This window comes from Leopardus geoffroyi, chromosome B4 (assembly GCF_018350155.1).
Source record: "Leopardus geoffroyi isolate Oge1 chromosome B4, O.geoffroyi_Oge1_pat1.0, whole genome shotgun sequence".
NCBI lineage: Eukaryota > Metazoa > Chordata > Mammalia > Carnivora > Felidae > Leopardus > Leopardus geoffroyi.
The window spans coordinates 112,353,204-112,380,461 of NC_059341.1; the positions used below are offsets into that span (position 1 = coordinate 112,353,204).

General features: G+C 36.5%; 1 protein-coding gene across 4 annotated transcripts in view; it reads right to left on the bottom strand.

Annotated features, from left to right (window-relative positions):
- ATP2B1 (ATPase plasma membrane Ca2+ transporting 1) overlaps window positions 1–27,258 on the bottom strand; it is a 132,098-nt gene that overhangs the window by 41,651 nt on the left and 63,189 nt on the right. For all 4 annotated transcript variants that reach the window (XM_045465178.1, XM_045465175.1, XM_045465176.1 and 1 more), the window contains exons 3-6: window positions 11,436–11,633; window positions 5,117–5,371; window positions 4,901–5,026; window positions 906–1,046 (exon numbers count right to left, since the gene is read on the bottom strand). In XM_045465178.1, coding sequence (XP_045321134.1) covers window positions 906–1,046; window positions 4,901–5,026; window positions 5,117–5,371; window positions 11,436–11,633 — 720 coding nt within the window. The remainder of the gene's footprint in view (window positions 1–905; window positions 1,047–4,900; window positions 5,027–5,116; window positions 5,372–11,435; window positions 11,634–27,258) is intronic.

Here is a 27,258-nt window from a genome sequence, read left to right on the forward strand (position 1 = left end):
AAGCGCTTGTGTGAAAGAGAGAAATATGGGCTTACTATCTTAGGTAAAATTAAACAAATCCAAGTGGTTAAGCCACAGTAAACTGCTGTCAACCTGAAGAGAAAAACCTGTAGAGGAGCAATCTGGAGTGGGAGAAAAGGGTAGTACAGCAGATACTTAGAAGCAGGCTGGGGAGGGCTTTTTCAAAAAAGTGACATGCCCCCCAGCTAAGTAATTCTGAGCTGTCTCCTTACATACGACGGAGTTATTACTTGTGAGATCCTTGTGCATAAACTAATGGTTATCAATTTTTGCTGAGGATAGATCACTTGTAGGGATAGCAAGCAGATACAATGGGTCAAGATCAAATTTCTAAAAACTTCCTATCTAACACTTCGGACTAAATGTATCAAAATAGACATAACAGGTATCAAAGTAAAGTCTTCACCTTATATCCAAAAACCAGCTACTTAAGTATGGACTGGGAAATGTGAAGAGTAGAAAACCTGAAATAGATTAAAAGCTCACTGAGGCCAAAAGCTATCAATGAATTTGCAGAAAATATAACCAAATAGGAAGTTAGAGTTTAATTCATTTTGCTGGTCAGATAATAGAAAGATGCTAAAACTAAAGAATAAACAGAACAAAGCCAATGAAAGTGTTCAAGGAGATGGTGAATTTGTCTGGCTATGGTAAAGGGGACTGACATAGTCACTAAAGGCCCCTGATCGACTGTAAAGTCAACAAGAAAAACTGAGAAATGGAGAGGACTCCACTCCACTCGAAAGCACTACAGTGAGTAATTAACTTTTTGTACAACTTTTCATATCAGAACTTCCTAAGAGAAGTGAAATTTTTGTACCAGTCCTTATAACCAGTTCCCTTATTTCCAAATACTGATTCTCAAAGAAAATTGCTTATCTTACTTTTCTTTTCCTTTTTCTTTTCATCTTTCTTCTCTTCCTCTTCACCTCCAGCTCCAAGTAAGGTAAAGATAATTCCAGTCTGAGAATTAACACCTACAGCAGTAACTACCATTCTTCCAGAGCCTTCCATTACATGAGTACCTATGACAGAAAATTCGTTATGGATTTTTTCCTCCCACTTTCAAATTTCAAATTTTAGTCATATTGTCTTTAATATCTAGTATGTAACAAGATAAATTCAATAAGATATTAAATAAAGGCTAAATTCTTATGTTTAAGGTTTAAACTCTGTAATCCATGTTATATGAATTCAAAGCTCACTCCACCACTCATTTATCACCATGTGATATTGGGCAAATTATAATACCTCAATTCCTCACCCATAAAATGAGGATAATAGTACCTGCAGTTGATAAAAACAATGAGAGTCAAGTAAGCCTACAAATAAATGTAAAGCGCTCTGCACACTGCCTGGAATTCATGGGGGTTCAAGGAATGCACATTATTTTTAGTTATAAAATTATTACAGTGATCATTATTGACATTTCTCTGAGAAAAACAAATGTCCCATTTACCACACCCAACCCCAAACCTGTACCTAAAGCCAGCTTTCATCCCAGCCAGTCTACATTACTGCAACAGCCTCCCAGCTAGTCTCTGTCTTTCCAGTTCATCCTGAAATCAGTTTTAATCTTCCTAAAATGTGAATGTTACCATAATTGTCTCATGGCTCAAAAACCTTTGATTCTGCATTGCCTACTGGATTAAGTTCAAGGTCTTCACCTTGAGACCAACCAACCTTTCAAACTTTCATCCGCTACTCTAACATAACATTCCATTATAGAAAGCCTGGGAACAAAGATGGGAACACTGACTGTATTCTGACTATCCCTTACAACAATCTTGCAAGATGTTAGGCATTATTATTCCTATTTTCCCAAAGTTACACAACTATTAAGTGGCAAGACAAAGATTCAATCCAGTCCTGTCTGGAGACAAAGGGCATATTCTCCAACCCTCTCCAAAGGGTACTGTTCTCCAACTTGTACATCCACATCCCTGCATCTTTCCTTACTAATTAAAAGACTTCTCATCTCTCTACTGCAATATTTTTGTGAACTTTAAGTAGCTTTCAAAACCAACTCTTTTTTCTGAACTCTCAACAGTCTTCTTTATAGTTATCACATATTTCCTTGATCTCCTAGTTTACAACCATGTGGAGGACAGGTTCCATAGCCCCTATCACCATCTAATAGACCAAGTCAATACACTGAGGTTATTTGTTAAATAAAGTCATAAAGCATATGTACTTATTACAGAAGTTATAAACTTATATTTGTCTATTAATTACTGGGGAACTTCTCCAATGTGAATTTTTTAGGCCTTTGGTTTTCTTGCTTTTTAAAAAAAATCTCTATTCTGAATATTTCACTAATTATTAGCTTCTCTGCCAGTGAAAAGGCAAGGGAAACAAGAAATGAAGTTCAAGATAGTGAAATAGTATTTAATGAGGAACTTCTACATGTAAAAGACAATTTCTTTCTTCTGACAATTCAGGCTTTTGGCAGATTTCAATTTTTTATGTTCTGTTCCTCCTTACCACAGGTAATCAGATGATGGCAGTTAATGTGCTCAGGCAAAGTAAACAGTTTTTGTTCTGGTCATATCCCCACGGCTAACTGAATAACTGCCTTTAAAAATCTAAATTTAAAAAGCCAAGAACAGCAGTGAGAGATGGCATCATGAGAATAAATTTAAAAATAAATGTATTTTATGTTTTTTATTACATTTTTGGAATAGGGAAATAAATGCAGAAAAACTTTCCCACCCACATTACGATAAGGGACTCTGCAAAGTTATTTCAGTCTTTTCTTAACCATGGAAAATTTACAGAGTTTTTGTGGTACACTTGGTGTGTTAGGGACCTGAGTCGACATAAAGCTTACTAGCAATCTCTGTTAAAATAGAAAAGGACCAACGTTCAGTTAAAGAACATCAACCTGAAAAGCTAATACGCACTTTGTAAATGAGCTGGATGTACATACAAGTCCATGCAGTATATATGGCAAAATGGCAAGAATACCATCTCAGGTTGCCAAATATCATGGTCCAGACAGTCTACGGTGGTTAAGGTATGATTTGATTGCTTCCCTTCCTTGGAAAAACTACAGACTTTTATTTGGTTAATAATTATAGTTTCTTAGAGGTATAGCAAGGAATAAGTAAAATGAGTGTACATTATACTTAAATACACCATACTTACATATCCAAGAATATTTCCGTCTATTTGAAATGAATTACAACTACACCCATGTAAACAAAAGGCTAAACAGAATGTTCTTGGTAGAGCAGGATTTTGAAGGTGTACGTACAAAATCCCAAGATATTTCTGAAGAAGTTAAGTCTGTTGTAATTGGGAACGCTACCCTTTTATAATGGTGTTTATAAATGCATACATATGTAATTACTCTGATTTTTAGTGGTAGGATGTTTTGCAATAAGCTTTTTAGGCACATGTTTGCCAATCTTCAAAAGGTAATAGTTAAATTTAAATATACACCTGGAAGTTGTGACTCTCACTTAGCGGATTCTTGTCACAGTGACTCTGGTTTCAGTGAAGCCATGTTCAATCAATCAAAATACAAAATTCACAAAGAACTGAAAAATTATAGCTGCCAAGTTATCACACAGTTAAATCAGCAGAAATCTCCTTACAATGTATAAAATGTTAGCCCTCCACTAATATCTGAAAATGATAATAGAAGACAAATAGGCAACCTTCTGCTTGTTCCAAATTCTGGTATAATTCGATCTAATAAACACATGTAAACAACTGTCCTACAGGCAATTTTGTAAATTCTATAATAATACTAGAAAATTAAGAGTAAAAACCTGGAAATCCAACGTAAAAGAACTGGCATACTTTTGGAGGCAAGCTGTGGTACTCTTGCTTCCTCTCACGTGACATTTTAGAAGGCCGCCTGTGAATCTTCCCATCATCCCTTCCGTTTCATTTCTCATTAACCTCAGGTCAGGCTATCACAGTTACTGTTACAAGAGCCTCCCAAGTTGACACCCAGCTCCCCATTTCAAATAGTGCCCTCACCTGTACCAATCCTCTTCATTCTCAGAACATGTCCTACTTGTGTGCAAATTCAATCCTCCCTAGTACATGTGGTGCTACTTCTGGGCCTACTGTTGATTAGCCATGTGATCTTCAATAAATAGTTTATCTCAGATTTATTCCTTGACAGTTAAATGCGGGAGTCGGATTAGACAAATTTTAAGGATTTTATCGGTTTCTTAAAAAAAAAAAAACACAACAAAACCCTATCCTTTATAGATCACCATAGACAGTTCATTAATTTGCTTTAAAAATACAATCATTCTGGGCGACTGGGTGGCTCAGTCGGTTGAGCATCTGACTTCGGCTCAGGTCCTGATCTCGCTGTTCACGAGTTTGAGCCCCACATCAGGCTCTGTGCTGACACCTCAGAGCCTGGAGCCTGTTTAGATTCTGTGTCTCCTTTTTTCTCTGCTTCTCCCCGGCTCATGCTCTGTCTCTCTCTTTCTCTCTCAAAAATAAACATTACCAAAAATAAACAATGAAAAATAATCATTCTTTAATTTTACACATCAACAGGCCTTAAGAATAAATGTCATACAGGAAAACACAACAGAAGTCATCACGCTTATATTTTAGTTTTATCACTAACTGACATCACTGACTCTCAAAATCTCTTGATTTTTTTTTTTTCATGTTCCTCATTTGTAAAATATGACTCTGGATTCAAAGACCTCTAATATCTCTGGCAATAAGATAATAATATCTCTGGCAACTTAGAGGAAAAAAAAAACCCAAAACAACTCCCTAAGGATTATAAGGGTAGAAGCTAACATAAAATACAGAATCCTTCACCATGTAGGCTCTTAGGCAAAACTGTTTGCTGACAGTGGAAGAGAAAAAAGTTCAAAGATACAAAAGCAATTCATACCTGATAGAAGTAAGGGATCCTTATCTAAAGACTTCTTGACATGATCAGATTCACCAGTCAATGAACTTTCATCAATTTTAAGATCATTGCCTTGAATTAGTATGCCATCAGCAGGAAGAAGATCACCTAAAACAAAGAGCAACTGTAATGCACACTGTAAACAAGATTACAATGACTTTACCTCTAACCTAAAAGGGGTTGCTCTTTTTCACTTACCGTATTTCACCTGAGCAATATCTCCAACAGTAATGTCAGCTACAGGTATCTGAATGACCTGACCACCCCTGATGACTGTGAACTTCTGTTCTTGTTCAATTCGACTCTGCAAACCTCTAAACTGTTTTTCCTTACTCCAGTCATTGAAAGCTGTTACTAACACCACACACACTACTGATAAGAGGATTGCAGCTCCTTCAATCCAACCAGTTTCACCTTCACCTTCTTCCTCTCCAACAGAAACTTCTCCACAAACTATATGAAAAGAAAGAAAATGCTAATCAAAAAAAGATTCTGAATTGATGGCAAAGACAAGCAATAAGTTAATTATGATGTTTACATACCTTGCTAATTTTACTCTAAGTACTTTACTGAACTCAAAGCATTCCATAATGGCAAGAATGCAAACTACGTCAATTTCAAGTTCCCTGCCTATGAAGATTCTCACCCTCAGGACAGGGAGGCAATCTAGGGCACTAAGATAAGCATAAGGACACTGAGGAAGATTAAACCTCAGCCTCAAGGCAAGTTCTTAATCTGTCAACACCACCTACCCCAGAGTCCTGAGGATTAAATGAGAGAACATTTGGAAAGCAGGTAGACCAGTGACTGAGAAAAATGGTTAATGCTATTAATCATTACATATGTTAGACAAGATATACATGAAAACCCACGAATCATGCTTACTTATTGTATAAATTTTACAGGAGTACAAACAAAACTTGGTTTCCATAACATGAAAAGGTAAGCAAAGTGCTACTCAATCCAACTATTTGGGCATCTACTCTAGATGCCAGGCATAATTTTAGGATCTGAGGACATGGCAGTAAACAAGACCCAAGCTCCCTCTCCTCACAAAACCCATACTTAGATTGGTAGGTGCAGACAGTGTATGAAGAATTCACGTAATAAAACAAATAATCAATTTCAATGATTGATTCATTGAATTCAATGAATTCACGTAATAAAACAAACAATCAATATGGTAAGTGCCATAAAGAAAACAAAGGGCGGTGATATGCTATCAAATGAAGAAAGGAAGTAACTGGTTGTGTGAACACAGAAGGTCCCTCTGAGGTGTCCATGATGTTTGAGCTAGGAGCCAAGTGATAAAAAGGAACTAGCCATATAATCGCTTTAAAGCATTCCAGGAAGAGCATTCCAGGGAAAGATTAAAGAGTATTCCAGGGAAAGATTAAAATCAGTAAAAAGGCTTTATGGCACAAAAAAGTTCACAGAAGAATGGAGGGGGAAAGAACCCCCCAAAACTCAAAATTTAAGGTAAAAGATGTTGAAGAAAGAACAGTGAAATAGTGCTGTTTTGACTGCGGGTTATAATCTGTTTGGAGTCTAAAATCAATTCAGTGGCTCATGACTAGCATTTTGAAAAACGAAACAGAACAAAATAAAAAGGATATACGTATAATAAAGGTAAGCATTTTTTTCTTGAAAGTTTCCATTGGGTCAAATTCACATGAATGAATAGGTTCTGCACTCCTCTTTAAAGTTCTTTCTTACTGAGGGTTGAGCTGAAAAGTCTGAAAAATCAGTGGTTCTCTTAGGACATGTAAAGCAGGAAAAAAATTATTCAGAAGAAAAGAATGAGTAAATGAATGATACTAGGAACGATTAAAGCATGTTCCAGAATACAGTGCATGAGCCAAAGAAATGATGTGAAGTATAAAGATGCTGAATAAAGACTAATCCAGGAGAACTATGTGGGACAGATGAGGTCAGAGAAGACAGAGACTAGAATAAAATCAACTAGTGGTGGTGAAATGGAAGGAATGATGAGATTAAAACAAAACAAAACAAAACAAAACAAAACAAAACAAAACAAAACAAAACAAACAAAAAAACCCCAAAATCCTGAGGACCATCAGCAGGATTCAGCCATCAATAGGTACAAGAGTATGTTCTCCAAAGGAGATGGCTGGACAATCCATTGAGAGTGCTGGCTTCTCCAACCAAATATTAAAACCTCTCTTTGAATTACATTCAGACTGAAGAAATGACCACGTACCATTGTACACAATAACCAGTTAAATGAATTTATGGTTTACAATGTTCGAAACAGAAGTGGTAGGACAGTTTCTCCTTCCCCTTCCACCTGCCCAGAAGACTCGAGATGTACTCCAGGTAGACCAAGTCAGGATGAGAGTTGAAATGCCATGTTGACCACTTTCACCAACTTGAAATATAGCTAAAATATTATCTTCCCAATGAAGCATTTCAACGGGTTTGATCTCATTGGTTAAAAATGTAAAAATGCAATACTTTCTAATAGTATGTAAGAACAATACATTGAAAGCAGAAGATGGACCGGGCGGGGGGGGCACCTGGGTGGCTCAGTCAGTTAAGTATCTGACTTCGGCTCAGGTTATGATCTCACTGTTCGTGAGTTCAAGCCCCACGTTGGTCTCTGTGCTTACAACTCAAAGCCTGGAGCCTGCTTCCGATTCTGTCTGTCTGTCTCTCTTTTCTCTCTCTGCCCTTCCCCCACTTGTACTGTCTCTCTCTCTCTCTCAAAAATAAACATTAAAAAAAAAATTTTAAAAAGAAGATGGAATTTACCAGTCATATGTCAAAAAAATTTTGTGTAACTGGTGGATGGGAGTGAAGATATCATTAGTGAGTACACTTCTTGCATGTGGATTTACAAAATGTTGTAAGTTTCTTTTCAGCTGTGAGAAACATTAAAACCAAGTTCTAGGGGTGCCTGGGTGGCTCAGTCAGTTAAGCGTCCGACTTCAGCTCAGGTCACGATCTCGCGGTCTGTGAGTTTGAGCCCCGCGTCGGGCTCTGGGCTGATGGCTCAGAGCCTGGAGCCTGCTTCCGATTCTGTGTCTCCCTCTCTCTCTACCCTCCCTCATTCATGCTCTGTCTCTCTCTGTCTCAAAAATAAATTAAAAAAAACGTTAAAAAAAAAATTAAAAACAAAACAAAACAAAACCAAGTTCTGAAATAAAGCAAACTCAGACCCAAATCAAGAGAAATCAAGGTTAAATCAAAATTATAAAATAATGTATATTCAATCAGGCTATCAATAATGATATTTTATGGTTACTAAACATCAAAATTTTAAACCTCATTTCATCTTTTTAACATTTCAGTTTATATTTTTGCATATGTTTAAAACTATACATATTATAAACATTATACATACATTATGTAGATAGCTTTACATATATATAATTCATAAATGCATCCTTTGAATATATGCTCATATTTCTTCCTGATAAGGTATACAACCAAAAAAAGTTTAAAGATCAATGCAACAGAGATTAAGGGGAAAAGAATTATGAGACAATTATATCATTTTCAGCTTTAAATCTCACATGCATATTTAAAACTACATGACTAAATATTTCAAAAGAGAACATGAAACAAGTTGATGCCATATTTCATTTCATATATAGTTCTACCTTAAATTACAGATAAATTTAGAATGATTTTGAAACAGATGGTAGTAAAATACTTCCAAAAATTAAATCCTTTTCCTGCTGCTGATCGTTACAAATTTTTAGAGTACCTGCAGTGAAAAAATAATTGCAAAAATCAAAGTTACAAAAGGACTGTCCTATGCTTTCAGTAAAGTCGGAGTATAAATACAATAAAAATCTATTTAACCAAAGGTGTTCCCCTGTAAACATATTCACCTGAGAGAGATGCACAATCTAAATTCAGTCTGTGCTCTACCATAAGGCAAATATTCCGTTCTTAAAATTCTCCATTTGGGCTATTTCTTGGATGGTGCATCAAGTATGTACATTAACAGTATAAAGAATCAGTTCTCAAAAAGTGTTGTCTAGGAACCCCAGGAGGATCCCCCAAGGTCAAAACTATGTAATAATACCAAGATGTAATTCGCATTCTATTTCAGGAATGTGTAGTGGAATTTTCCAAAGACTACACTACATGTGCTAACACAAGACACTAAATGCACAAGAAGATTATCTTCAATTATGCCAGACCTTAAAGAGATACAAGGAAATGAAGAATACTGCTAATTCTCTCTTCATAATTTCACTTAAGATTTCATTAATAATTATAGCAATTATATTTATTATAATATAACACTTAGATACAACTTAAATGCACTGATACAATATTTTTAAATTTCTCAATTTTAATTAAGAATACAGTAAATATCTACAGATATAGCTCATATAATCAAAATCTGTTTGTGGAGTCCTTAGCATTTTGAGTATAAAGTGGCCCTCAGACCAAAAGGTTTGAGAACCTTGGTATTATACTAGTAACTAAAGATGTATTTATTATATGGGTTATAATGCTTATTTTTATACCATCAGTACTAGTAAGAAATTTTGATAATATAGTCTATGACTACAGATTTACTACTTAGTGTTAAAATATACATGATGAAAAGACACATGAAGTACACTAATAAATGTTAAAAAAATGCAAATACTAACATTTCACCGTGGAACAAAAATATCTTTGTATGTTTTACTAACACCTTCTAGCAGATTTTGACTGTTTTTAAAGTGTCTTATGACACTGACAATTTTAGAGTATCTTTCCAGTTGGATCTAATGCCAGTATTCTCCTTAAGCAAATTTGGGAAAGGGCTTGTCACTACATCCTACAAATGAAGCAGTCCAAATTCCAAGAAGATTTGTCCTTGTTAGTAACAAAATCCATTCCTGTTGAAAATATTTTTCTTTAGTCTTCTTATAATCTTAGGGAAAAAAATGTTAAAAGTAAAGAAACATTTCATAATCTGCGAACTCGCTGAATTCTAGAATACCAATTCCCAATATTCTATAATGATAGTTGGGTAAATTGAACGCTACAGAATTTACCTATATGTTGATGAACATGGTATGACCTTCCCTTTTCATATAAAACATTTCATATACACACAGTTACACGCCCGCGTGCCTACCCACATATGCACACATACACATACGTGAGTACCCACAGACATACAAAACATATTTTAAAATCTGGGAGAATATGAAAATGGTATAGCAGTAATCTCTAAGAAGTGAGATTTTCGGTGAATATTATTTCCCATGAATTGTCATTTTTCCCTCCTAATATTTCTACAGCAAAATATGTATTATTTATTTAATAAAAACAAAAGTTTAAAAAATAATTTGGCTCAATGTTGACAAGAATATTACCTAAATTTTTTCTTATTTAGACAAGTGACTCTCAACCATAGACAATTTTGCCCCCTATCAGAAACCTGGCAATGTCTGGAAAAGTTCTGGTGGCCTCAGCTGGAGGGTAGTACAGTGCAGGGTGACAAAGAATGCTCTGGTGTAAAATGTAAACAAAGCTGTTGCTGAAAAACCTTGCTCTCCGATAAACTGACTTCTTCAGTGACCTACTTTCTAAAATAAACAAACAAAAAACACAACTCTCACATGAGCTCCAGGCATACCTTTAATGGCATTACTTTAAATTTTTACTTAACCCAACTTTTAGAGTTAGCTAATGTTTATTTAACTCTTCATAACTTGAAAGGCTTAAGAATAAAGTTTTTACAAAGAAAAATATTGGTATATCGCTCTCCTGATATACAAAATACTACTGGTTCACTCTATAGCTATTTAAATATAGTGACCAAAACCCAAGCTAGGTTTCTTAGCAGTTATAGAATGTACTGTCAAGGACTATCTATTTTAAATAAATTGATTAAAAAGAGAGTAAGAAATTTTAAAAGAGAAATGAAGGACATAGGCAGGAGAAAGACAAAACCATTGTAGCTACAAGTTAAAGCAGATCTACCACTGTATGATGTACTTTTCCCTTGGTCAAGATAAGTTGTAGTATAAACATTTCTAGAATGGCAAGGCAATTACCCGAATCATGCCTATAATAACAATTTAAGAACTTGAAAAATAATGAATCAGGGAAGAGAACAGAATTTTGCTTTCGTAATGATTTCCAAAAGATTAAAAAAAAACCCCAAAATTAAAAACTGTAATTATTTCAATTTAATGTTCAAAGACCTTAAAAACCATGATGGCACAAACCACACTGTATATGTGACTTAGCTCTTTGCCAACACGTGGCATACACACATTGGCAGGTTATTTAACCTCTGTATCAAACGTGGAAGTGACACTAGCTCATAGGGTTATTGTAAAATTATCTGAGATGGTATATTTAAAGAACAATTAAAAACACTGCTAGAATGCTATCTAGCACACTCCCTGACCTTTACTTATGTTTTCCCTCCCAAATGCCAACCTATTATTATATTTTAATTAAGCAAATGAATTGAATTTATTAACATCACACATGAAAGTCTTTTTTTTTTTTCCCCCCTCCCCAATTTACTTACGTGCATTATCCCCTTCTGGAGGTTGATAAAAAGAAAGGCCCAACGATACTATGGCTGCAATTTCTAATATAATTAAAGTGACATCTTGTAATGCTTCCCATACTAATTGAAGAAAGGTTTTTGGCTTTTTAGGAGGTATAAAATTCTTTCCAAACACTGCTTCTCTTCTCTCTATATCTGCAGGGTTTCCGCTCAAACCTAGTGAAAAGAAACAAATTTCAGTGAAAAGTTTCATTACTTACAAAAGGAAATACCTATTTTACTCAAAACATTAATTCATTACACTTTATTTAAAAAAATTTTTTTTGATGTTTACTTATTTTTGAGAGAGAGAGAGAGAGACACACACACACACACACACACACACACACACACACACACACACACAAAGCATGAGCAGGGAGGGGCAGGGAGAGAGGGGGAAAGAGAATCCCAAGCAGGCTCCAGGCTCTGAGCTGTCAGCACAGAGCCCAATGCAGGGCTCGAACCCACAGACCATGAGATCATGACCCGAGCTGAAGTTGGATGCTCAACCGACTGAGCCACCCAGGTGCCCCTTCATTCATTGCACTTCAGATTCCAATTCATAAGACCCAATCAAACTGACTTTTACACATTATATCAAATGAACAGAATTTAAATCACTGAAAAACATGCACAGTGCTTTAAAAGAACAATTCACGTAGACAGGTCAAGACTGGATTAAAAATTTTCACTTTTCCAAAATGTTCATTTTTGATCATATTACCTTATACCATCTTGTAGGCTGCCAGAGACCAGAGTGATATGACAGTTGGATGGGTTTTATATTGGAATTAATAATTTCCCTGACCCTTACTTATGATGTTTTCCCTCCCAAAATGGGGAATTATGTATTTATTTGATTTACTTACAGCATCTCGGTCACCCTAATCAGAGAAAGTCTTTGATTTTCACTCTTATTTACTAAAGAACAATGAAACATTTATCACAAGCTCTAAAATTTCTCCATTAAAATGTCTGTTATACATGGACTGATAAATGATTTGCAAGTCACAAAAAAAAAAAAAAGGAAATTATGGGATGACCTTTCTTTTGAATTTTATTTTTAGGATTTTCAGCTTGAGAAACAGGTACTTCTATTGACTGATAGCGCCCACTGTCACTGTAAGGGAAAAGGTGCATGATAGGACATAATATTTATTGCCTGGAATGTGGAATTGGAAGGTTATGAGGAAAGAGGTTAAGAGAGAGTTGGATGACATGAATTTTGCCTTTCCCTTACCCCATCAAGCAGGTCCTCCTCAAACTTAACCGTGCTGATCCAATCAAACCCAGATATATCCCAAATAGCTAAAGCGAAGTACATACACATTTATATTTTTGTGGGAGGTATGAAAACAGGCAGGAGTGACAAATGACATGTTTCTGAGTCTGCTTAAAAATATCAAAGAAGGCAAAGATATCAGAATGATACAACTTTCAATTTATCATCATAAATTTAAATTTATAATTAATTTAGTTAACATAAACTCTTTTTTTGGCAAGAGCTCATCCCAAGAGAACAGCAAAGGAGCGAGACAGGAAAACAGCAGATTACTGGGAGGCTCTTGGTTTTAGGTGTTTCGACTAGTAATCTCAGTGTGGAGGCAAGCAGAGAGTAGAAGAGAGAGAACAAAGAAAGTACGCTTTTAGAATAAACAATAAGAAATGAACACAGACATTTTAAAGTAATTATTTATTTGGTTAAAGGTATCAGTAAGATTCCAGAGAATGTTTTCATTAGCAATTGTAACAAGGTCCATCCATACTGGGCAGAAAGATTTGAGATTTCTGATGACAAAAGTCATCATCTGAAAGCTTCCACAGAGCTCCAGGCTTTGAGACAGTTCAATAGAAAGAAAGGAATGAAAGGATTGTAGTAATTGTGACTGACGGAAAGAGAATATGAGAGAAGAAACTTGCAAACTGTAATTTAGAATCCACAGTTTCTTCAGACTAGAGCAATGCTCCCCAATCACACCTGGCTGAAACCAGTTAACACTGGTCTATGGTTTAATTGAGGGACAGAGGAATCAATGCAGTAAGGTTTTCCACAAAACAAAATTTGTTTTAAAGGACTAAACTTTGAGATGTTCTGAGATTATGTGCTTGCTGCTTTTTAAATTTAAGTGCCCTTTCTCTTATAAAAAGATAGTAAGTTTGTTATATCTTGTATTTCAATGACCTTACTAGAAAAAATAAAAGACAACCTTCCCTAGCTGTCAGTCTCCAATCTTCTTTTTCTATGAAATCTGAAGATATTGGTTTTATCAGTTTAACTCACACTTAATAGAACCTACTATTTATTACAAGTATATAACACCTAGTAGTTTTAAGTAGCACCACTATAACTATAAAAATAATTGACCCAAACCTACATTAATTATAACGGAGGCCAACATTTTATGTTAATGCTGATAAAAAGAGCCACAGAGCTAAAGAGAGCTTAAAAGCCTATCCGAAAGGGTGCCTGGGTGGCTCAGTCAGGCAAGTGTCCCACTGCTGATCTGGGCTCAGGTCATGATCTCCTGGTTGGTGGGCTCAAGCCCTGCATCTGGCCCTGCATCCAGGAGCATCAGTGCAGAGCCTGCTTGGGATTCTCTCTTCCTCTCTCTCTGCCTCCACCTCAAAATAAACTCTAAAAAAAATGTATCTGGAGGGAATCTGGGAATTAAAAAAGCAGCTGGTCCTAAAGGTTACTGTAATTCTTCTAAACCACTACCACACATACAAGCACTCACCTAAGACACTACATCAATAAAGTCATCTGGGTTACAAACTAGAAGACCTAGATTCCAGTTCACCTACTGAAATTTTACGCATGTCACTTAATGTCTGTGGCAGTTGGGGCAGAGGAATTAATATTTGTTGGTGTATCTTACAAACTTGTTTGGGAGGGCCTAAGAAGGTACAATGGATCAAAGCATATACTACAGAGTAACAGTGATTGAGCTCAGTAAGGGGATGACAAGTTATAAACTGGACATTACAGGTTTTAATTCCACTTTGGGGGAAATTAATTTCCATAAACGCAGAATAAACTCACATAATCTAAATATAATGAAGTTAAGAGTTTTGTAACAATAGTCTGTTCCCCACCCTATATTTACTTAACATCTACTACTTGCAGGGACTATTCTACATCCTGAGGGGTCAGTATAAACACGCTATATATTCAGTAATCTTATACTGGAGGGAAACAAAGAGATTATTAAAGTAACATAGCCAGAAGACTAGTACTATTCTAAGTGCAACAGAAACCTTTCTAAAACAGAAGGGATTTAAAGCACCATAGAGTATGGTAGTAATAATTGATCTCATTTAAATTGTTGTGTGAAGTATAAATTGAAGAGAGCAAGAGTGGAGGGAAAAGACCAGTAAGGAGGCTGTTTAAGTAGAAAGTAAGAGGTGATCGTGGCTAGTATCTGAGGTTTTTAACTGAATCTGCCAATTATCCTGTGAAAAGATCAGACAGGACTTGCTAAACGACTGGATGTGGATGAAAGAAAAAGAATAAAGAATGATAACTAAGTTTTTTTTTTTTTTTTTTTTTTTGGTCTATACACTTAAATGATTGGATAGTAAAGACATTCACCAAGATAGAGCAGGCCTTTGGGAATTGCAGAATTAAGTGGAAAAAGAGAGGCAAGAGTTAACAGTTTCATTTTACAGATTTACACCTGAGATGCCCATTTGTTTTTTAATGTTTATTTATTTTTGAGACAGAGAGAGACAGAGCATGAGCTGTCAGCACAGAGCCCAACACTGGGCTCGAACTCACGAGCTGCGAGATCAAGACCTGAGCCGAAGTTGGACGCTTAACTGACTGGGCCACCCAGGCGCCCCTGAGATGCCTATTTAAATAAATAAGTGGAGAGGTCTGTAGACAGCTGGCTAGCCATATTCGGAACTCAGAAGAGGTCTGCGCCAGAAAATCATCAATGCACAGATGATTCTGGAGTCATGGACCCAAAGAGAGCTCCCAGAAAGCAGACAAGAGAGAAGGGTTAAGGCTAGAAACTTGGAATAGTCCCCAACATTTAATGATCAGATGGGGGAAGAAAAGGCAACCCAAAGAAACGGGCAGGGGGAGGTGGCTGGCTCAAAAAACAGGCTCATGTAAAATTATGGAAGCCTACAAAAGGAGCGTTTTTTAAAAAAGATGAAGATGATGTGGATGATGACATCAAATGAGTAAGATGAAGCCAGAAAATAAGACTGGCTTTGGTTAGCTGGAGGCCCATGCCCTTGAGAAGAAGTTTTCCAGTGGAATGCTGTGAAGCAAGTCTGATTAGAAAGAACTGAAGATAGAATAAGAATTAGAAAATGGATGGAAACTATGATTATACAACTTTTTCCACGAGTATGATGCAGCAGAGAAAAATAAAGCAGTAAAGGTGAATTAAAGTGGATAAATAAACCCATTATGCTTTTTTAAAGATGAGTGATAGATATCAAGGCAAGTAATTTACCAGTGGAAATAATCAAGTAGAGAAGACAACACTGATGATACAAGAGACACAGGCTAACACTGGAGTAAAGCCTCTGAAGAGGCAAGGGGAATGGAATCCAGGGTGTAGGTGTTAGCCTCCTCTAAGGGCAGGAAGAGGCTTCCATTGTTAGGAGAGAGAAAACAAAGTTCTTGAGGGAAGGGAAATAGCCAAGCTGGTAAAACTGGTAATGAGACTACATGGTCTTAGTTTTGAAAATAGAGTAGATATGACATGAAATCATTAAGTATAACTTATGAATAAATATACTGACAACTCTTCTGCCTGGTCCCATTGGCTCAGTTGACTGTAGAATAGTGGCAATGAGGCCAAGGGCATGTGTGGCATCTGATCTCCTTATGCCCCAATTAGCTTCACAAAGAGACAATATATTTAAAAAAACCATCAAAGCAGCTGTGAAAATGAATCAAGGAAACTGATTTAAAATGGAGTTCGGAAGCCATGAGGAGACAGTTCTTGGGCATGTAGCACTCCTCTCAGCTTACATGAGCAGCAGGAAGGAGGAAGATTTCCACATGCCTCAGTAACAGCAAACTTCTCACCACCTGCAGCCAGTGAGAAACCACAACCTGGAGCTCTTGTTCTTCTCCAATGAAGTTATTTTCAAAATGACTCACCCCATGTCCTCCCAGCACCTCATAAAAGCTAGCCTCCCCTCTGTCTCTTCAGACTTGCCTATGGTTTGCCACAGTCTGCTTGTCCTGAATGGCAACGCCACTGTTATTCCTGAATAAACTCATCTTTATTTAATTAAATTACCATTTGTTTCACTTAAGGTTGATTACATGGTGTCATGAAGTGGGATCAGAAGGTGCAGAACCCCTGGGGAACTAATGACTGTTTGTAGGTCCCACTTGAGCCCTTTGTCCTCTCCATTTCTGTGAGCCGTCTTTTTCCTTTTGGTTCAGTGGGTTTCCTCTTGGATTCGAATTTAGTCTCTTTGGTTCAGCTCCCTGACTATCTGCTTTTGTGAATGCATTACCCTTCTTGGTGAGTTCTCTTTTGTTTTCTGTACTTCTACTTTGAGTAATGGGATCCGTAAAATCCAAAGAGTTAAGCAGGTCACCTTCTGGCATACCTATCTTTTTTATGTCTAAAAATTATGGTTTCAGAAGTTGTAAAATATCTACAAAAATGGCAAAATCTTACTAAAGACAATCCAAAATCACAATGGCCATTATGAGAAATGTTCCAGTTAGATAGGATCATTTAAGAAGTGCATTTGAAAGCAAAGGAGTCCCAAATCAAACAGAATGGGGCACCTATTTTTATTGGTATGCAGAAGTTTCCAAACTTCAAAATTCCAAAATAGCTTCATTGAAAGATTTGTTGTAAAAGGCTAGTGAAAAAGTAAAGATATAAGAGGTACCAAAAACAAAAGGCTTTAAGACTGACATAATACTCCTACTGCTCCCCTCTTTCTTCCTCTGAGTACTCATTCTAGCAACCCTCTGTCTGAATTGCCTTTACACTCTGAAGAGACTATTAAATTACCTTTTAAAATAACACCGCCTGAGACTACAGGTGATTCTCTTCAGTTACTTTTCACTCCTTGGTCAAAGGCCACGCTAAAGGCCAAATGAAGTTAGGGCTATAGTTAACTAATTTCTTGAACTCAAGAGAAAATTCTCTAACAGTTTTAATAACTGGATTAACTCCAGAGATTACTGGAAACATAAAAAGGCAGAAAATAAGAGGAGAGGCACTAGTCGGAGCCTGACAGAAAATTTTGTTAAGGCACTCTTCCCTCTGCTCATTGTGGATAATGTAGTTGGATCAGTGGAACAAGCTATAATGTCACTTAAGTTGCAACTCAATTCGTTGAGGAATTGAGAACAACAAACCTTATCTTGCAAATCCTTGTGAAACTAGAAATGCAACTCTAGAGACAATTCAAAGTTTATCCATTTCTTTTTTGCCAATACCCAAACCTCCTCTACTAATCTTTAAAGGTTTGTAACTTGCATTCTTCCTTGTGCCTCTGAGATGTAAATGCTAAAGTGCAAACTTCAGGGAAGTAATTCTTACCAGAAGAAAAACAAAAGGGGGAAAGGTCCTTCAAAACTTAGCTTTAGCTATCTGGGCAGGTAGCCTTAACTAATTCCATCTACCAGAAAAGTTAGATCCAACTTTTATCATGAGTGAAATGGAAGCCTCTGTTTATGTCTGTCTGTATGTTTAAGTGTGCCTATGCATGTGTGTTGTATATATGTAGTACTGTCTACCTCCAATAGTATTACTACAATCAATTTGTAAAAGACTTCTATTTAACTGACTCAAATGTGAATTAAGTATTCATAGAAATTCTCAAAAATGTAATAGAAAGTAACCTAAATGTTTTTCAGGTTCCCCTGAGTTTGGCAAACAAAAGCTGGCCTTAAGTTTGGTTTAATCAAAATAGGCATGTCTTCAGAGTTACCAGGATTAAATATAATGTAAACATACAACTTTTATTCTACCCGGTTTTAGTAGTCAAGTAAGTTCACGTTATCTCTGTTACAAAATCTGTCAACAAGAATAACAGCTTGGGAAGATGGCTGATTTTGTCTAATGTCTCATGAAGTTTTTGTGGGATCTAAACATAATTGTTTTTTTTTTTTTTTAATTTTTTTTTTTTAACATTTATTTATTTTTGAGACAGAGAGAGACCGAGAATGAACAGGGGAGAGGCAGAGAGAGAGGGAGACACAGAATCTGAAACAGGCTCCAGGCTCTGAGCTGTCAGCACAGAGCCCAACGCGGGGCTCGAACTCACGGACCGTGAGATCATGACCTGAGCTGAAGTCGGACGCTTAACCAACCAAGCCACCCAGGCGCCCCTAAACATAATTGTTAAGAGCAAGTAAACTAAATAGAAGTAAGTAGGATAAAAAGGTTTTAGGTGAACTTTTCAAATAATTTACCCAAGTCTTTTTGGGGAACCTTAAAGTTTTGCTGCATTAAATAGGAGTTAAATTCATTAAATATCCAGATCATTTCCAAGTAAGATAAAATATTGCAACACAGATTAGTGAACATAGGTTTTTTTGCTTCCTTTTACAGAGGAACTAAAGATATTTGAGTCTAACAGTAAACATGTTTTAGCCATGCTTAAACATTTTCTATGAAAAACCATGTTTTCAGAAATCATAAAAAGAATTTATAAATCTGCCAATTCACAGAATGCTAATGTAAAGGGCAGTTCTTAATTGTTTACTTCTTAATTAAAGTTGCTAAGGGTTAAGAATTCTAATTAATATGTGTGCTTAAAGCTACTAGAAATAATAAGGGAAACACCTCTATATGCAAAAAAATTATGACATGGACTTTTGGTAAAAGAAGGTATAAGGAATATAAATGCACTTTTTAGAGGGAAAATTTGTCCTAGTGAAGCTAGTTATTTAAAAAGAGAAAAGAGGATAAAATCTGAATGTAAAACGAAAGTTGTAGGTTTGTGGAAAAGGAATCTTTGGGCATTTTAATGTACACTCAAGCTGGTTAAGATTAAAATAAATTTATTTAAAAATGAGTTTTAATTTCAAAAGTACAGTGGTACAAAATTGGAATTTGTTCTTTTTCCTGTCAAAAGAACAATGTTTTCAGGGCCCCTGGGTGGCTCAGTAGGTTAAGTGTCTGACTCTTGGTTTCACCTAAGGTCATGATTTCGCAGTTTTGTGGGTTTGAGCCCTGGTGTCAGGCTCTGCAGCGTGAAGTCTGCTTGGGATTCTCTCTCCCTCTCTCTCTCTCTCTGCCCTTCTCCCGCTCAAGCTGTCTCTCTCTCAAAATAAATAAATAAACTTAAAAAAAAAAAAGAACAATGTTTTCTTACATTATTGATCTGCTCTTAAGAACAAATTGTAAACAAAGGTTTTCCTTTACTTTTAATGTAATCTTCCTAGAAAAACAAAGATTGTGTGTTTTGCTTTCATCAAGTCTTTGGTTACTTAAAAAAAAAAAGCTGAGTCTTTTCAATATTAAAGAAGCTAAGGCTTTTTACAACTATTTAACTTTCTGTATTTTTCTGCAAAGTCTTTGTCACTTTGATTAAATGGATACCTAAAGTATTGTTTCACGGTGACATATGATCCTCTTTGACCAAAGGTCCAAATCGTTTGATATTTAAAAAAAAAAGTGTCTGTTTATTTTGGAGAGACAGAGTACAAGTGGGGGAGGGGCAGAGAAAGAGAGAGAGGAAGACATAGAATTAATCCAAAGAAGGTTCCAGTCTCTGAGCTGGCAGCACAGAGCCTAGTACAGGCTCAAACTCATGAAAGGCAAGATCATGACCTGAGCCAAAGTCAGGCACTTAACTGACTAGAACCACCCAGGTGCCCTGAAATCTTTTGATATTTTTGACAAACTTCCCAAAAAATCAAATTCAAAAGGAAGTATTTTGATCTTGAACTAACTTTAGGTTTTTACAGAGGGCCCCTAGAACATATCAAAGGACTTGTTCTCCTTATAAAGAAGGATATGTTAAACTAATTAGACTTATTTGATATGTTAAATTACCTGGGAAGTATTGTTAAAAACAGGTGATGCTAAACCTTCTTAGAATAAATTTGCATGGAAATGTTATTAATGTGTCCCAATAATAGCATGAAATTTCTAAAGATCTTATATGCCTTTTTATCACGTTAACATTTGTAATTCTGGTTACTATCATAAAGGGTAAGTCACAAAATTACCAAATTTCCTTGTCAACTGCATTATAATGAACTCTCATCGGGTTTTTAACCATGGCCACTTTTAAGTGTTTTGGCCATTTACAGACAGTTACCGTTTTACTCTGATGCTTATACAAGTGTTTCTGCAAAAGTACTTCATCTTCAAGAAGCTTCAGGAAAGGATGCTTTTCTGATAACTTTAAGACAACAGAACTGAACTTGGTAAGAATTTCCAGAACTAGTGGCAAAACTGAATGCAAGCAGAACAACAATTAAAAACATGGGACTAAACGAACTGAGAGGATTGTTATAATTTTTATAGCTTCTTGTTTATCAACGTTTATTTATTTTTGGGACAGAGAGAGACAGAGCATGAACGGGGGAGGGGCAGAGACAGAGGGAGACACAGAATCGGAAACAGGCTCCAGGCTCTGAGCCATCAGCCCAGAGCCTGACGCGGGGCTCGAACTCACGGACCGCGAGATCGTGACCTGGCTGAAGTCAGACGCTTAACCGACTGCGCCACCCAGGCGCCCCATAGCTTCTTGTTTAAAACATTACTGATTGTGTAATATTTTGCTTTCCCAGGTTTTAGGAAACCCCTTTCTCTCTTAAGCTATCAATAATTTGGTAAGATACACCTTTGTTAATAAAGACAAAACATTTACTTTTTCTATGTGATCCCTCCAGAATTTGCAAACTCTTTGTGAGTATTCTTATTTTTATGATAATAATTTGCATAAATTCAGTAAGAATCTTTTCTCTTTATATCAGGACAGAGAAACACTGGTTGTATTACCAAAGCTTTGACTGGAATATTGTATTTGAGAAATGTGCATAGATTCAGATACAACCAGAGAGTTTTAAAGAACACAGTTTGACTTTACAGAGCCAATAAATAAAGCCCTTTGAAGGAAAAATCAACTTGGTACCTTGCTTACAAAATTCCAGGAAAGCAGTCTTAAAAAGAGCTTAGATGGTTAATCACTTTTCTTGCTGCACTAATGCAAATAATCAAGCAATGTTTCATGCAAAGAAATTATTTTTACTATAAAAAATGAGGGTACTTGAAGAGAGAACAAATTATGTTTACCTCTTTGTCTATATCAGATTCTAATCCTATTAACTGTCCTTGAGTTTCTGTTATATACTTGTAAACTGAACTGGATCCTGAATTCTAGCTTCCTCAAAAATCTGGCTACAACTCTCCAAAGTAACATTTCCAATTTTCTCCCACCCTTTTGATTTGGCATCAGTTTGAACAAAGACTGCCCCAAGAATCTAGTTGGAAAGGACTATACCAGGTCCTCCTCACCACCCAGATGGCAGCCAGACTTCAGGGACTTAAACCTTGAATATGTATCTCACAGATGAAAAAGGCTCCACCTGACATTTGGCCCTACACAGATAGAGACCTCTGAATCAAACTGACTAGAAAAAGAAGTAGCTGACATAGAGGATGACTACTTACTCACCCTGATGCTTAATCAAGACTTCATCTCAAACATGAAACTTTTGTCTTTCCCTTTATTTTTTCAACTCTGGCACTGGCCTGGAAAGATAACATCTTCATCTGTTTCTCCCAGGCCTTTGTTAAGGAGGGGTAACTTTTGCCTTTCAGACTGTCGGATTTGTCATTTAAAACTCTTATCTATCTATTAACAGTGCCACCTTAGTGAGAGTGATTCATACCCCAACAGGATTTATGTTTATCTGGGGTGGTTATCATTCATTCACCTTGGGCCTATACAGCTAGCATATAGCAAAGCAAGGTCTCTTAAGCTACCCCTAACTTTTCACAAACCAACTCAAGCACCTTCCTTAGTTGAATCCCCTGCACTGACAAATCAGAAAGGACCTACCAGGAGGTTTTATGACTCAGGGTTCACTTCTGTTAGCAGGGCCATACTTCCCTGGTTAGGAGTAAATGTGAACAGGAATATAGCGAGAAATCTCTCCTTAACTCTTAGAGATACTGCAGAATCAGTGCCAAGATAACACCTGCCCAAAAAAGAGCCTTAGACTCTTTGACCAAAGTTGATAATAGGTCAGTCCTTGACTAGCTTTTAGCTGAGCAAGGAAGTGTCTGCACTGTGGCCAACACCACCTGCTGCACCTGGATTAACACTTCTGGGGAAGTTAAAACTCAGTTACGTAAGATCATTGAGCAACCCACTTGGCTTAAAAAGGAAGTTGACCAGCCAACCTGGAATTTCCTAGTCAGCACTAGGAGATTTGGTGGCGGCAGTAGGACCAAAGGAGATTTCCAACAGCTCTGGGGACAAAGAGAAATACAGGCGTGGTACCTGCAAACCCTTTTTTGAGTTTAGTCTTTCCTGCTGTTTCCAAAGGCCATGAAAATAATATAGCAAACAGAATGTTAGCCCAATGCCTTGAGATGATCTCCAAGGTTTCTAAGCTTAATAAGATATAAATTTATGCATGGGAAATGCCTGACAGCTCCTCCTGTATTTGCCCTGTTACTCAAAAGTGGCATCCATGGTTTCTACTTTCTACCCATTCCTCCTCCCCCCACCAAAACCCCCATGTGAGACATGACTCCTGGGAAAGGTCCTTCCAAGCACCAATTGACAAATAGAGAAAAATATTTCAATCAAAATGAATGATCTGATGCTTGATCAGTGATGCTTTCTGAGAAACATCTTAATCAAAAGGGGGAAAAGTGAAAACAAATCAAGGAAATCTGATTTAAAATGCAGTTGGGAAGCCATGAAGGGAGAGTTCCCATGCACACAGTGCTCATCTCAGCTTACATGAGCAGCAGGAAGGAGGAAGGTTTCCACATGCCTCAGTAATAGCAAACTGCTCACCACTTGCAGCCAGTAAGAAACCACCACAGTCTTAAACTCTTCTTCTCTAATACAATTATGTTCAGAACAACCCTCTTTAATTTCCTCCCAGAGCCTCGTACTGTCTTCCTCAGACTTATCTACAGTTTTCCATAATTTGCTTGTCCTGAATTACAATTCCCCTGCTATTCCTGAATAAACTCATCTTTGTTTAATTAAATTACCACTTGTTTTATTTAAGGTTAACAATCTCAGAATTATGTTCTTTTTTTTTTTTTTTTTCCTAGGTCTTAGCAACTGAGTGTGAGTGGGTGAAAGTTTCCTGTCAAAGTCCAGGCCACTTAAAAGACATATGTAATTGGAATGCCTGGGTGGTTCAGTTGGTTAAGCGTCTGACTCTCGATTTTGGCTCAGGTCATGATCTCAAAGTTCATGGGTTTGAGCTCTGCATCATGCTCTGCTTGCTTGGGATTCTCTCTCTTCTCCTCTCTCTCTCAAAAATAAACAAACATTTTAGGAGGAAAAAAAAAAGATGTATATAATGATTTTGTTAGAAAAGGGAAAAAGAGAGTATGCTTTCAGAAAGTAAAGCCTGGAAAGGTTGAGAAAATAAGATGCCTAAAACGAATCAGGCTTCTAGGCTGAAGGCTTGGGGTTAAAACGTGGACTGGAGCTACAAGAAACACCAGAATCCGGATGACATGTGAAGTCTTAGATGTGCATGGCATCATTCAAGGAGAGTATACAAAGAGGAGTGTGCACAGATAAATGGAAACCTGAGGCCCACCAACATCTAAAGGAAAACACAGAAGGATGATACATGACCGGCCAAATAGGAAGATAGAAAATCCTAAGAATCTAATATTAAGAAAACCAGAACAGAATGGTTTGAAAAGGAAATATAAAGGTGCTTGGTTAGCTCAGTTAGAAGAGCATGCAACTCTTGGGGTGCCTGGGTGGCTCAGTAGGTTAATAAGCATCTGACTCTTGATTTTAGCTCAGGTCATGAACTCATAGTCATGAGATCAAGCCCCGTGTGGGGCTCTGCAATGACAGCGTAGAGCCTGCTTGGGATTCTCTCTCCCTCTTTCTCTGTCCCTCCCCTGCTCATTCTCTCAAATAAATAAACCTTAAAAAAAAAAAGAACAACATGCAACTCTTGATGTTGGGGTAGTGAGTCTGAGTCCCATGTTGGGTGTAGAGATTACTAAAAAAATAAAAAATAAAAAAATAAAATAAAAAGGAAGTCAGTCTATCGCACTCAGAAAAGTGAACTTAAAACAACTCTAATATTATACTACTTCAGGCTCTATCAAGTACAACTTTAAGAAATAATATATATGCAACAAAGTTAGAGAAGTAGTGTTACAATTACCTTCAAAAAATTCATAAGCAATGAAAACTAGTGAGCTGAGCAGGTATTCAATTAAATGCATAATTCTCTATTACAGCAGCAATAAATTTCCAGGACAAGGTCATGCAGGATTATCAATATCAAACCCTTGTTGGTAACTCTGTACAAGTATTAAAATATGCGTGGCTGGCATACCATGGCGATGGGAATCCTTCCTGAGTGCCTGAAAGAGCTGTGCCAACCTGTATAACCAAGCACATCCATCAGAGCATCAGAGGATTCTTGCAGTAGCCTATAAGTCAACAATGATTCATGCTGGGCAACCGGATGATTTTTTTTTTTAGAGTTAAAATATATTTCCATGTGTGAATGTTAGTTTTCTTGTATTACATCATGAAGACCTGGTCAAAAGCACACCATTACTAACAGTCTTACCTCTAGGAGTGTGAACATAAACTGCCAGCATTATGGAAACATTAGTCAGCCAGAGACGATTACTGTTGACTTTACCTTGCTTTCTACCACACACCTCTTTTGTTTCTTTCTACCACTGTTTCCTTTTCTTATTCCCTTTGCTTTTTTTCTCTCTTATACCTAATTTTAGCAACTACTACTTCAGAAACTTAGTGTCTCATTTGCTTTCTTGCCTCTTTACAATGCTATGGAGCCATCCATGTCTCTTACAAAATACCACTCTGTACCTGTCTTTAACCTGTATACATTCATTGTTACCCCTTATTTAACGTGGTACTACTGAATGATAAACATGCTACCAGGGCTAGAGACCTGCGTTCCAGAAATCTCTTTATTAGACAGTCTCCTCTACCATCCAACATAAAATATAACATAGATAACATAGGAACACATTAAAATGGAAAAGATACCGAAAGCTAGGTTAAAAGTAAAAGGATCAATAAATAGGATTTACAACAGGAATAAGAAAATCAATACAGGAAAACAATAAAGATAATGAAAAAAACTACAGGGATAATTGCATGTAGTTAGGATGTTGTAAGAAGGTAATTCTGTCATAAAAGTATATTCTTAGATTCTGACGACTCTTAAGAGAGGTGCTTTCTCTAATAGACAAAGCAGAAATATGAGGTGACAAGTCTTTATTTCAGTTAACCTTGAAATTTATACTTCCAATTCTTTTAAGAGTAGAGATGGCTACATTTTTAATATGGAAATCACATCTGGCTCAAAACACTTCCTATTGATCAGTACACATTAAGAATGTCTCAAATCCAGTTAAAGGAGTTCTCTGCTGGAAGACAAGCAGTAAATTAGCAGGCCAAATGAGGAAGCACACAGATACAACTTCCTGAACAGGCCATATTTTAAAAAGACTGACTGAGCAACAGAACCTTTATTAAACTCAAAATTGTTTTCATTATAAAACTCCCGCCAACAAAAAATACTATTTGAGAAGACAGAACACAGGTACCTCTTTCTTAATATTGTCAACTCTTTTGTAAGTTGTATGAGCTGAACTTTCATAACAGGCGATATAACATAGTGGTTAAAAGCATGTAGCTAGAATGTCAAGGTTTGAATCCCTGCTCTGGCACCTTAAGAGCTGTGAGACTTTGAGTAAGCCGATTAACCTTTTTGTGTTGTGGATTCTTTGGCTGTAGAAAAAGGTAAGGCTGTTGTGAGGATAAAGTGAATTAATATTTGTAAGTGCTAACAACAACCTACTGGGAACAAAAAAGCATTACCTATGTATTATTTTTGTTGTAACTGCTCTTAAGAAATGTCTTAAGCTGTTCCTCCTCCAGATTTTATAGCAATCTAATAGCCACATCCCCAATATTTCTGATTTTCCTTTTCCACTCAATTTTCTCTTAAGCAGACATCAACAATACACTATGCATTTCATCTAGCTGTCTTGTAAATTTGTCTCCCCCTTGTAAAAATAAGTCAGGGATTGTTTTATTGACAAATATATCTACCCAGCCAAGAAAAGTACCTACCACAGAGCAGGCAGAATATCCCAGCAATTCTAAGGTGCACATATTCTTACACTGTGTTAACACTGATGAGATTGGGATGTAACTTAATTACACACTTATAATTATCTTACGATTAAAACTGCCAACACTAATTCTTTCTTTAGAGGGAATAAACACCATATGGCAATTAACAACCTAGATCTGATGAAAGACTATATGTATCAATGAATAAATTAACGAATGAAAGAATTAAAGAAACAAACTTCAGTTTTCCTAACCAAACTTCATGTTCTTTAAAAAATTATTTTAATCTCACTTTCCCTCATGATAAGCAGCTTATATTAACAAAAGAGTACTTATTGTCTGAATCATTTTCTTGGGCAAACCCCTGGCTGATTACCCCTGATGATGATTTATTTACTATCATTTGCCTAGTTGATCAGTGACAAAATGTTCATTAGCTTTCTTAATAAATTATTTCTAAATTAAACTAAAACTGTTCCTCTGGAAACAATATTCTTATGAA